This window comes from Etheostoma spectabile, chromosome 5 (genome assembly GCF_008692095.1).
Source record: "Etheostoma spectabile isolate EspeVRDwgs_2016 chromosome 5, UIUC_Espe_1.0, whole genome shotgun sequence".
Classification (NCBI taxonomy): domain Eukaryota; kingdom Metazoa; phylum Chordata; class Actinopteri; order Perciformes; family Percidae; genus Etheostoma; species Etheostoma spectabile.
The window spans coordinates 35,446,508-35,459,979 of NC_045737.1; the positions used below are offsets into that span (position 1 = coordinate 35,446,508).

At 42.0% G+C, this 13,472-nt stretch overlaps 1 protein-coding gene across 1 annotated transcript in view; it reads right to left on the reverse strand.

Annotated features, from left to right (window-relative positions):
• Window positions 1–5,832: 5,832 nt before the first annotated feature.
• The window catches only part of dgkg (diacylglycerol kinase, gamma), a 114,955-nt gene continuing 107,315 nt past the window's right edge, over window positions 5,833–13,472 (reverse strand). The window contains 3 exon segments of the mRNA XM_032516518.1: window positions 5,833–11,449; window positions 11,956–12,016; window positions 13,160–13,280. Of these exon segments, the coding sequence (XP_032372409.1) occupies window positions 11,351–11,449; window positions 11,956–12,016; window positions 13,160–13,280 (281 nt within the window). The 3' untranslated portion in view covers window positions 5,833–11,350.

Below are 13,472 nucleotides of genomic sequence, written 5' to 3' on the forward strand. Positions count from 1 at the left end.
TTGGTAAGGTGGCGTTTCACTATTCTGCCCCCCCCACAACATGGAACAACTTACACAAGTTCTGGAAATTAAAGGAAGTGGTTGCAATCGGTCAGTTCAAACTCTTGCTCAAAGGGTTTGGAAATGAAATCTATGGTCTGTAAATGTTTTAAATAGTTTCATGAAATCGTTATGAAATTGTCTGTAACGTAGGGAATCGTTGTCGTGATCTGTGCCGCTGTCTTGGCCAGGACTCCCTTGAAAAAGAGATTAGTAATCTCAATGGGATTTTCCTGGTTAAATAAAGGTTAAATAAAAAAATATATATATTCAATTTAATTTTAAAGTCACTTACTTAAACTGCAATGTTGTTTTTTGCACTATGGCAACCGCACTTTACTTTACAAAACCTGAAAAATGGTCCAAGTTACATTATTTTCTACCTGAAAATCAGCGGCCTTACCTTATTTCCTGTGATAAACATGTATTCCTGACTCAGAACATTATTCTGGATATGACACTCATGTTGTTTCCATAGTGGATTTTTAACATGAATTATAACATTATGACACAAAACGAACCCCACTTCCATGTTTAATAGTGTGCTAGTAGAGACTGATGCATTCCCTGAACATAGACGTTATCTCAGCTGTTGGAAGTGGAGATGAAGACGATATTTGTTAATAGATTATGAAGGAAAATTTTATTCTAGAATTGTTTTTAAAACCCCAAATAAGTCCCGGGTCCCAAAAGTGAAGACAACACAAGGGTTAAACAAGTGTTCTTCAATGGTAATAAAATACCTTTAACTTCCAAAATCTCAATGAACTTTTCACACATCTATCAACATCTTTGCACATCCTGAACTAGACCCTAAGGACTTCTTTTCTTTATGTTTAAACAGTTATTTTGTACATATTTGTCCATTTGTGTTGCTGTTTCTTTAACATTTGTTGTTTCCTTTCAGTATATTCATGTTTGTTTATGCCCTGTCCACCCAGGCAAATACATTGTTTGTGTTACTTACTTTGCCATAAGTCCTTTCTGACTCTGTTCCAGTTTTGAAAGCCATCGTCACGAAAAAGATATCACGACGTGTGTGTGTGTGTGCGCAAGTGTTTGCTCACACACGTGTGTGTGATAGAACGGCTGTTGCAACTCAAAGGTCAGAGTTCATGAATAAATAACCTTTGTCGTTCTCACCTCGGTCACCAAATTAGGAATCCCTCGTTTAAACGTTGTATGTATCGCTGCACACACATATTCCAGCAGCTGGTATGAAAACCCTAATCCCCGGCTGAACCCAACGGCCATGATACAGAGATCACGAGCCTGCTGCGAAGGCAACGAAGGTAAGAAAAGACAAACGCACATGTAGTTGTGACATTAGACATACTGAGCTATCTTAGTCGGTCATCCCGGAGACATGAGGCCAAAGGCAAACAGCCTGTCTTTCAGGACATGAGCTCCACTCAGAGATGTAGCACTGAAAAATGTGGAGGAGAGAGCGTTTAGAAATATCTGCCGTCAAATTCAATTGTACATGTGCGTGAAGCGTTAAATTGCAGAGGACTGTTTGAACAGCAACAGCCTGCAGGTCCACTGTGTGGTGCACCTCTTCGCTGGTGCGGATGTAGTGGGTGGTCACTTGGAGGCGTGTGGAGAGCGAGCACATTGTGTTGCTGTTCTTATTCTTTCCTTAAATAAATGTGCCACATGCAAAGGGTGACATGATGCCTATGTGCATATACCTCTCTCTCTCTCTCTCTCTCTCTCTCTCTCTGTATGACTGCAAGTGTAAGCGTGGGCGCTTTGAAGGCACAGGGAGATTAATTGTGCTAATTTCCTGTTCCCTCGAAGACTACTACTGTAGGTTAGTGTGACAATGACATAACAACCAAGGCAGTAGAGCTGCAATGGGTGCTAATCCTGAAGGTGGAAATCCTTTACTAAAACAAGTAGAAAAAAAACACTGCAGCCTGGAACCTCTGAACCGTGACTTTTCATGATAGAAGTTGGACAGCACTGCGTGTACGACTAATTTAGTGAGACACAAATAAGACTGAAGGGCTAATTATCTGGGTATGACTGCAGCTTTCACTACGGTGGATGCGTGGAGCAGCCATGTTGGACTTTGAGGTCGGGGTGCCGTGAGGTTCTCCGACTTTCTAAGTCGGAAATCTGACTTTAGGGGGGCGTTCCAGTTGTAATGGAGCGCTCCATAGGCCTCTATCTATGCTGAGAATCATGCATTATGGTCAAAAGTTCCAAATCAGCTACTAAATGGACCTTGTAGTGAGACCGTTTTCTCAACTGCAACACACAACCTATAAATATAAATCTGAACACAGAGCTTTTTTTTCTCCGCTTTTTCAATTCAAACTTCTTTTTCCCATTTGTCGGCCCGCTTGTGAACCCGAGCGTTGGCCTCCTCGCAGCTGGAAACAGCAGCCACTGGGATGAAGCACGAGTGGGTGAGAGCGTTCTCACTGAGAGCCTCGGCAGTCCGTCCAAGCTTGCACATGTCTGTCAAAATGCACATTTAAAAAAAAAAAAAGAGTTCAAACGGGACAGGAGAGCCTCTGGGTGCAGAATGCTCTCTCACTGAGGGACAAGATGGGACTCGCCTGCTATTAATAGCACTCTGGGAGATAATTCCTGCCTTGTTATCTTTGCAGCCGTACTCAAGAAGCTTTGCCATAGGCAGACTCTTCTGAGCCTCTGAGTTGTGTAACCATGCTTTCTTCGTTACGTCTCTCTCTTGTCTCGTTCCCATTGTTAACTCAATGCTTCGTTCTTCTTTGACATTTTCTTTCTTTTCTCCTCTGTCTTTCTCTCTGATTTCTCACGCCTCTGCAGCTCCTGGGCCACAGAGCAGCGCCAAAACCAAACCATCCCCGTTTTTATTTTAATTAGCTTATCAAGTGGTTTTAGTTGTTTTTTCTTTCCCGGTTTTTGAACTTGGGGAAACCAAACACACCTAAAACCAAATGGCACGTTAAAGCAGCCAGCGGCTCCGGGAGGCCGAACTCACCTGAACTCACCTGAACTCACCTGAACTCACCTGAACTCACCTGAACTCACCTGGACTCACCTGGACTCTGGAGTCCAGTGGCAAAAGGCTCTTCATTGTCTCAACCATTGTCTCGTTGTTGGTTCACTCAGTCCCTCCCCTCACGTTGTTCTCTCAGTCTGGATCACACTATTTATCATCACGACTCACAGCTGTTGTTGGATCGTCTTCAATGATCCATGAAGATTAAAAATAATAAACAGGTTTCTGACTTTTTCACGCACCATGTAATAAATTCTAGTTATATCACAACTGAGCAAATGTAATGTGTAATGCAAACAATGCATGTACCTGGAATTAGTAAATATATATATCTATATATATATATATCTATATATATATATTTAACATTACGACAGCTGGGGCACAAAAAAGTTATAAAATTAGATCAAAATAACTTTCTTGTAAACCATACAGTCATTTTCTATAATTAAAAGTCTGTAGTTTTAATTTCACACAGTATCTTGTCTGTTATTCTTGCTTTACAATGTTTGATGATGGATATTTATACCTGTAAAAATATTTTCTCTGTAATCAGCAATTTTATTTAAGAAATGCTTAGACAGTTTTAAACTTGTTTATTTAAATTTGAACAGTTTAAATCTATTAAATAAAAGATAAACATTTGTGAAATGTTGACACATTCACTGATGTATTTTAACGTTTGTCTTTTTATGTGAAAACAAATTAATTTTCTTTCTTTTTTTTTAAAGGTTATGGTTATTCACACTAACAGGTTCTACATGTTTCTTTACCACAGACATGCAGATTCAGAGTTTGCATGGGGGATTTTTTCTCATACTTTTGTGTACTTTTAAAAAGTACAAGAAGAATCTGTAAAAAAAATGTTTTAGTGATGCGTTTCTTTTTAATAACAGAAGTAATGCGTGGCGTTTGTGTGAATTTGTTCCAAATCCAACTAGCTTAAGTAATCCAAGAGTGGCATTAGTTTATGTGAATTAAGAAAGAAAATAGACAAAATGCATATTCAGCCTTCTCCGTTTATCGGGTTTCGTCCATGGAAACGCCAACAAACAGCGAAGGTGACACACTGTAAAGCAGACTGCAGCGGCTGAACGTATTGATTTTCCAGCTCTTTCATCCAATCAGGTCCTGGACGACGCGGGGGATGGTCTGCCCTTGACACTCTGTGGGCTGAGAGCCAATTAACCGCCCCGGGGGGGGGAGAGGGGGGGGGACAGAAGGATCACATCACAGAGTTTGGTAACTTGATTAGATGTCATCTTGGTTACAAACCGTAGTTTCCTACTCTGTATTACTCCCCCTGAAGCTGTGTGATGAAGCTGCTTTTGTGATGCTTTATAAATAAAGTGATGATGATGATGATGATGATGATGTGTAGTTTCTGACCTGTGATCCGCTCTGTGAACTCTATTTCTATGATCGGGTGTTTTAATGTGCATGTAGAGCAACACAACGCTGCAGGGGTTCGGCACTTCTGATGTCACTCAATACATCTAATCTGTCCCAGGACGAGATCTGGATCACACTAGTCAGGACTGGAGAGACGGGTTGAACCAAGCGGTGGGGGTGTGGGGGGGGGGAGCAGATGGAATCCTGTCTGTGATCCTGTTGATTAATCAAAGTGCTGCTAATTAAAAACAGAGTTCAGAGTTGTGCGGCGGTAATAAATATCATACAGTGACATGTCACACTTAGGCTGAGTCCATGTGTAGATGGGTCATTTTTGGGTTTTTCATCCACACGCAAACTGTGTTTAGGGCACTGAAAATGCATCTCTTACTAAAACTCCCGCCCGGGTAAAGATATTCAGAGACGTTTCCAGTGTTGGCATGGAGACAGGGCTTGTAACGTCACAGTGTCGGCCGCCGTCTCCTTTGTGAGGCGTCACAAACGAGGACGACATTTCACGCAACGTCGGACTGCGACTGGCTTTTAACACGCTTACACATGCGTGCGCGGGTTACTCGTCTGACATGTTGAGGATTGAAGGCGTCAGAATGCTTCAGAGAGGGATCAGAGCGCCGTTGCAGCCAAGAAGCTAATAGTAATTAGTAATAGTTTTTTACAGGCTTCTGATTGGCCAATATGGCTTTAGGGTTACATCACCCCCCTGTGGGTTTGGCATGCCCTTGACAGTACTTCAGTTAGGGGAGGGAGAAACCTTGTTTTCAAAAAAATACCCATGTACGTGTGGACTATAGGCCATGAAGGACTAGTTTTAGTTTAGTCCGTTATTTGGGCTGAATGGTAGAGACAGGAAAGAGTGACTGCAGTTTGTCGTGCGAGGGTTAAAAGACTGCGAATTAACACTGTGACATTACATCCATTGAATTTTGGGTTTCACCCACAACTTTGAGACATCCTTGTTTCCCCTTGCTTTCAGTCTTTGTGCTAAGCTAAGCTAAATGCCTCCTGACGGGCGACAGAACAGTGGTAAGGATCTTCTCAACTCACGCTCAACGAGAGAACCAATGAACACGTTTTGCCAAAAATTTGAAACTTTTCCTTTCCCTCTAGCAGAGAGAAAAACATGACTGAGATGCAGGTGTTAGTCCGAAGACAGAGAGAGACGCCACTAGCGTGATAGACTGGAGAGCCGAGTGTTTTGCATGTCGTGTGTTTTTACAACTGGAAACCTGTCGGGTAACTAGGTGAACGGCCTGTGGCTCGTTGTGCCACCTCGTTGTCGCTTTGCTCAGAAACAACACTCTCAGAACACAAAGACATCTCAAACTGAGGAAAATGTAAACCATGCATTTTACATTTTAGTATCCAGGTGTGGGTTTTTCTTTCAATTTTATTGAACCTGGTTAGCTACATGTTCCTTTTGAACGCTTTTGAGAATCAGTTACCAAATATCTGAAAAGTAGCAATAAAGGATAAGGATGGTAAATCCAACGAAAAGACCAAAACCAACAATTCAGTTAATCAACTATCACATCAAAGCCAAAGTAGCCAAAGCCTCATGCGGTTAAATTCATAATACTTCCTGTCCAAGTTATTAAAATCCCATCAGTGATCCACACGCTCGCCCTGTGTGACGTGTTCCTTCATTACAACGAACATGGACACTGTTTTTTTGTCAATCCCACATACACCTTCCTACATCCAGCTAAACTAAATAGAACATACAGTGTGTATTAATCCGCTACTGAAAGTAGTCCCCGACAAATTTACCACTTACTCCTGTTTAAGTAAAGTTGGTTAAAAACTACAATCCCCAGCTGTTTTAGGAAATTACAGAGCCTTTAAAAACTAAATACGTGTCCTGTTTTTAACAGTATTCTATGAGAACAAATGGTCAGGGTCGTAGCCACATTCAAAAAAGTCTCCAGAGACAGATAACGTACTGTTGGTTTTGGTCTCTTTTCGTGGACTTTGATGCCTCATCTTTAAAGACAAATTGCTTCAGGAAACTCAGCCGGCAGATAAAGATATACACAGATATCTTCTCCTTTGTTTGCTAAGCAAAGCCAGCTCAGTGGCAGCAAGTTACATAAGTCCATTACCTCGATGGATACAAACCTCTGCCGCTAACTGAAGGTTAGGATGCCATAGAAATTGCCAAATATTGTCGCAGTTGTTGGTATCAATTGTCTAAATTGTGCGGCTCAGCTGTTGACAGCCAGCGGTTAAAGCAATTCCTTTCTAGTAACTTTTAGGGCAACGTTTTGCTACAAATAATCATCCACTGTGGTTTGATTTCTCCGTCAACTGTTTGAGAACTGTGCAAAGCTGTGAGCATGTAACAGAGCCATTTATTTGTTAAGGCAATTGATTACTTCAATGGACAGAAATAGACATAGACAGAGTTGTGACACATATTGGAAATTCACTCAGACAGACGGGCCCTGTGTGGACGTTGGTGCTGCTGCCCTTTGATTCCACAATAAATCACAAACGGATGTCGTACTGGTAGAAACTTCATCCGGGGATTCGACTTTTTTTTCTTTTTAATGTAACAAGACAGCTGCTTCCCTGCCTTTTCTTGCACATGATTATAAACATGCTGCCAAAAAAAAAGAAAAGAAAACCACAATGAACAAATGTATATCCAATTAACGGAAGTTTTAACCAAAGAAATAAGTTTTGAATGGTCTGATCCACACTCTCCTTTTTGTTCACTCTCCTTTTGTTTCAGCAGGCATGCGGTGATGTAAGTTAACTTCAGATAAAATATTATAAACAAATATATACACTGGGTAATATAGCCGTCTAAAACAATTCTCTCAATAAATGTAAAGTTACTGTAAACATGCACTCTTTTCCCACTGAGATCTCTCGGCGCCCAGGCTCCATTGGGAAAAAAACTACAAATTAGGGAGAAAATGATCATAATGTGCTGTATTTCTCATCTTGTGACATTCCCACAGTGCCTTAGCATTACTGACAGTTCAACAGATGTACAGTGTATTCAAACATGGACCATTGAGATGGATGACCGTGACATGACAACCAACCTGTCTGCTGCCATGGGGCCTGGGTGCAAGAGGAACGACTCAGGGGATTTTAAAGGGAAACCGGGTCTAAAGGCATCAGAGCCTGACCCTACAGTGGAGCTCAGTTTGTACCGTCAGAACCTCTCAGCAGTCTCCCTCCGCCCCGCGCTCTTCACACACACATTTCAACCGGGTGCAAGACAGTTTTCCCACAATCGTCTAACTCGCATAAAGCTTGTTTGACTTTTAAGATTCACATATTTACAGTGTATTATCGATAATGTTTTCTTGAGCATGAAAGTTCGTTCTTCAACTTGGGGAAAGTATGTGTGACAAAATATTCTCACTTCAAGGTCCATATATATAGATATATATATATATACATATTTGTTGGGACTTTTCCCTTTATTAGATAGGATAGGAAAGAAAGGGGATGACACGCAGCAAACGGCCGCAGGTCGGATTCGAACCTGAGCCACTGCAAAGGACTTAGCCTACATGGGGTGCACACTGTACTTGGTGAGCTAGGGGCCTCCCTTAAATATGTTCTTTAAAGAATTATGGCTGAGATATGTACTGAGTGGGACATTTTACAGTTGAAAAATAAACTTTATTTTATCCCGACTGGGAGGGATGGCCACTTTGGTCCAGACTGAACTAACTCACTTAGCGGATGCACTCCCATGAAACCTTGTGTGGACATACATGGTCCCCAGATGATAAATCCTACTGACTTAGTTTATCCTCTGACTTTTCCTCTAGTGTCACCATGAGGTTTAGTTCTATGGTTTTAGGTTTTCAGGTCAAAAGTTGAATTTGATACTATTACTTTACTTACTACTACTACTAATACTTTGATACAAATACCTGCAAAACTACTGACATTCCCATCAGCCTCAGCTGTGCTTGGTGCTGATTAACAAACATTAGCATGCTAAAGCAAGATGGAAAACATGGTAAACTTAACATAAACATGTTAACATTGGAATTGTGGGCATGTAGCATGCTAAGATTAGCATTTAGCTAAACGTTGGTGCAGCCTCAGAGAGGCTGATGATTATATTTGTTAAAATACACCAATCATACAGTATCAGAACATTGCTTTACTGTAATTTCTTATTTCTTTTCTGCCAACATGTACGCCAACACCAATGTATCTGCAATAAACTTATTATTGGTCTAGCTTTACTTTTAGAGGGTAGACAGGGACTCCAGCCAGCTCCATTCGCCGATGAAGGCCGTGTTTAAAGCTCAGTGCGAACCAAGAGATTATTTTGTCACACATTCTGTAATTCTGATGCACTTGTTGTTCCCGTTTCTTTAACAAGCAAGGACGAAGCCAAGCTGAGAAGAGGAGAGGATACAACACTAAACCCTGATCTAAAACAATGTGAATTAGACAAAACTTACTCAGAGAGCGACTGCAGCAGCTCCGTACGGCAGAGAATACTAATCTGAACTCCTCTAAACTAAGATGTCCACATTAATTACAATGATATATTAAAAACACATTTGCTTGTACAGTATATGTGAGCTACTCCTACGTTCCAGAAATATACATATACTCTTTCTGCACACACTGTATAGTGTACTATGCCATTTTGAGGGGGCATTAATATGGATACGTTCTTCATAAACACTGAACTAAGCTCTCTGGTTTCTGAATGATATATCCATCTTCCATTCCTCCACAGTACCATCTCCTCCTTATTTGGTAAACAAGTCATGAATGCATTAAAGCAGTGAGGGCAGACTCGGGGATTTGCACTCCAACAACACACTTGACATTGTGAGTTGATGTTTGACATGGTAATTAGGCGTACAGTTTCACTGCGGGAGAATTAAGACCCTCCCTGAAATAGAAGGATGAATTTAGTGCCCCTGTCAATGCTCTGGTAAATAAAAACCCTTGGGGCCCCTGCTGTTATACCCTTGTGGGGATTTGTTTCAATCCTCCACTAGAAGTGTCCCATACTGTATGGCACAGGAGCTGCTGTTGATCCAGTTTAGATGGTAGCGTTGGACTACATCTGCACTGCTATGTTTTGGTTTAAAAAACAAATGTCTTTGCCATGTTTACGCCTTGCATCCACACTACATTCTGAGACATTTGGTGTGATGTTTTGGTTTGAAAACTCCAGGGTTGCTCTTTGGTCTGGATCAGACCCCCAGGAAATGCGCCGGACTTTGAAGCCAATTTATAGTGGCCAAAACAAGTGTATTACAACTTCATCATCCATCCCGCGATAAACCCCCAAAAGACATTTTCCCATTGACTTACACGGCAAAAGAGACGTCTGTAAATCAGTAACAACCCCTGCGAAATGACTCGTTTCACCCCAACATTCAGAAAGTCTAGAAGAGCCGCACAATTGAATCTTTTAATCCCCATTCGAGTTAGCAGAGCGCCACACCAGCAAGTCCCTAGTGCGCCAGCTCCATGGGCCCCATAGTGCGGAAGCGGCGTTGACCATCTCGGTATTTTGATTTTTTTATACATCTATTTTCAGAAACAGAGACCTTTGGAAATGACAACGCACGTCTTCTCGGTTAGGTAGGCTCACAAACCGACCTATAATAAATCCCTGCTCTTACTTTTAGCCCTCGTTCTTTCTCCAAAGTATTTTCTGTATTTTCAATTTATACATCCATGATTTTCACAGAGTCACGTCAGACAATCTGCTTCCTGTTTACACTAGCATGTGCATGCCCAGTGTATGGGAATGGTCATGTGATATGTGTTGTCAGTCGTGTTAATATGGACAGAGATTAGTTCTGCAACTGGAGCTAAAAGTGGAGATCATTTTTGTCTCACAACGCAGCTTAAACATGAAAACCTAAAGCGTAGATGTAGCCGTATCGTTCAACAACTACAGAGGACCGATGAGTTTCTTAAGAATGACAGTGTCTCCAATCTCTGCTTTCAATCTCAACTGGATTTCTATACCGGTAGCTTGAGAACAAATGGACAGGAACTTCCTCTGCCTGAAGTCGATCGCCAGATCATCCACGCAAATGTCTGTAAATATGGTTTAGAGGATGTGTTTTAGCCCAGTGATGCTAAGGGGCCAAAATCCCTGCATGTTCCAACCCTTTCCAGGCCACTGTTACGCCCTGCTGCCATCAACCCACAAACAAAATAAGTCAATAATGGATGAGGCTGCTCCTCCCGTCTCTGCTCGGCTGTGCCGTGCTGTCAGTCTGTGGGGAGGCCCCACAGCGAGCGCTCTTACAAGCAACCGCTGTTTCATTATTCATACAGGTGTTTTAACGAAGAGGTGGATGTTTCTCTATTTACTCACCGGCCTTGTTGACAACCACGGTCACTGCCACACCGCTCTCCCTCTCTCATTCTCCCTGTAGTGTGTTGGCGTTCTTTCTTTCTCATCACACAACCTGCTTTCTTTAAACCCCCACGTCCCCTTACTAGCACTTTCTGTACTTCATTTGAGGGCTGTGATGAAATCCCAGCCCCCAGAGTTTTGATTAGCGGGCAGTGCAGTACTGGCATGAGTTTATTTTGGTTTGAGAGATCAAACTAAATCCATGGCTGGGACGTAGTTTTGGGGAAAATAACTAGAGGATGATGGTTACACAGGAAAAGGTCGGTACTGTACTGAGAGTCATTAATTTTCGGGTGCCTTCACTGCACATTCCTCTGGGAATTAATTGTCTGTAGGCATCTTGACTTCAGGAATGTTCCACACTGTGATCCTGTTGATGAACGTCCCACTTTCATTCTCCAACCAGGGAACAGTGTACCAGTCACCTGATGGAGCTGCCTGTACAGTGGGTGGCATGTGTGTGTGTGTGTGTGTGTGTGTGTTTGCGTATATATGGACTCTGTGTGTTTTTATGTGTGCTTGCATGTATCCTAGTCGCGGCTCCGGTTGCGTTTCTTGAAGAAAAAGAACGGCGTCTTCTGAGGCGGGCCCAGTAAGATCGGGACCTGGTTCATGTGTGTGATCCTGATCTGTAAGATTTAGATAGAGAAGAACATGACAATGCTACAATGTTTGTACAGGAAGCGGTTCTCAATCTCTTTTTTTTTTTGACATTTCACAAGGTTGACAATAATCACTTCCTTGCTCTTCACAATAGACTTATAAAACCTTCAGTCACTGCAGCCTTGTAAATAACACAACAAAAAGCTTTCTTTCTTCCACCTTCATCAAGGTCTACTATGACAATATAAAAAGAGGTTGAAACGCCATGAGGACGAAGAGATAATAGATAATTTCCCTCTTTTATGAAGAAATATTTGGACCGTGGTGTTTGATGGCATGTTGTTTGAGGTCGAGGCTGGGGGCGTGCAGAGGAGGAAGATGAAGAAACGAGTAAGAAAATTAACCCATACAGAATAAAAGCTGAGAAAACTTATTTCGGTCCGGCATACAGCTGACTTTATCAATTTAATAACACGCTGAAAATGCCCATCTTAAAACACTTTTTCAGATTCAGATTTACTGTAACTCTCACCGTGCAGGGGGGCTGCATCCAGGGCTCGCCATCGATCTGCATGGGCAGCCGCCGGGACGTCCTGTGATGGGAGAGCAGAAGGATGGGCAAGAGAGGTGGGGGGGGAGAGCAGTGAGAGAGAGAGAGAGAGAGAGAGAGAGGGAGAGAGAGAGAGGGAGGACAGGGTGGGGTTTTGAGGTTGTGAAGGTCAGATCACACACACCTCTGAGGCACGAGAGGCCTGTTCACACTGCCCCAGGACAGGGTCAAACACTGCACCGTTTGTTCCCATGAGACCCATTCCCAGACAGGCCCCCAGTCTATAAACTCCCAGACCCACTGTATATGTACACACACACGCAAACGCACACACTCAGAGTTTGTTTAAGACTTTCATGCATGCCTCTCCGGCTAGAAAAACACACTATGGGAGAATGACTGTGATGAATGCTCTTTTAATTCAGGTCTAGGAAAATATTGGGGACAGTTTGCAGAACGAGTTAGAGAAGGACTCGTAAATGTCACTTCTGTGGTGAAATAACTGGCTCACTGTAGATGTAAACTGGGCTGAGTCTGAAACAAATACACTGTCTTTTACTGTAATAATGGGTCAGATCTAAAAAGAAACCACAGTTCCGCAGTTTGATTTGTTTGATATCATTTCATTGAATCTGAAACCAGTATCAAATACGTTTCTCAAATCCGATCCATTCTATTTCCTTATTGTATTTGTTTAAGTCAGCTTTCACTTCTAATTAAAGTTAGTAAACAAAAAGTAAGCTTTGAGTTTAAAAATAATTTGAACCCATGCATTCAAATCATTCGTTATTCCAAAGCACAGACAACATTAGCTAAAGATGAAGCACATTTGCTTGATTGCTTTTTACTAAAACACAGAAGAGAACATCCTAGAACCAAATCTGAACTCAACACTACAGACAAATCATTTCTAATTTTGCATATTAAAAACATATTTATTAGGTACGTTATTCTTCGGATGCTGCAGGGATTTTAGCCTTCAAATGCACAACTCCTCAAAAGGAATACATTTTTGATCCTACGTGTGAGACGCATTTTGTGCAGAAAGTACAGCTTCCAGTTGGGTGACCAACAGGAAGATAAAGGGAGGAGAGGGTTGATGACACGAGGCAGATGCTGGGAAAGGATGGAGATCAGGAAGTGATGAGGACGGATTAAATGTAGCTGAGAGGCGGGAGGTTCTGACCTGATGGTGACGTTGGCACACTGAGCCAGTCTGCGACCGGCACTCTTTAGTCCAGTGTAGATCTGACCCATCTCTATCGCCCCTTCCAGGCCAACCACCTCTAACAGCTGGTCACTGAAGTCTGGAGCAGAGAGAGATTAGAGAGAGTGTGTTAGAGAGAGACAATAAAGATATGTTATGACAAGTTATAGGTGCGTTGCTTGACCACACATCCAGCAGTTACAGAGCAACATGATCATTCATTTGGAGATTAGTGTGTCTATATTAGTGTGTCTATATTAGTGTGTATATATTGTTTGTTGGGTTGTTTGTT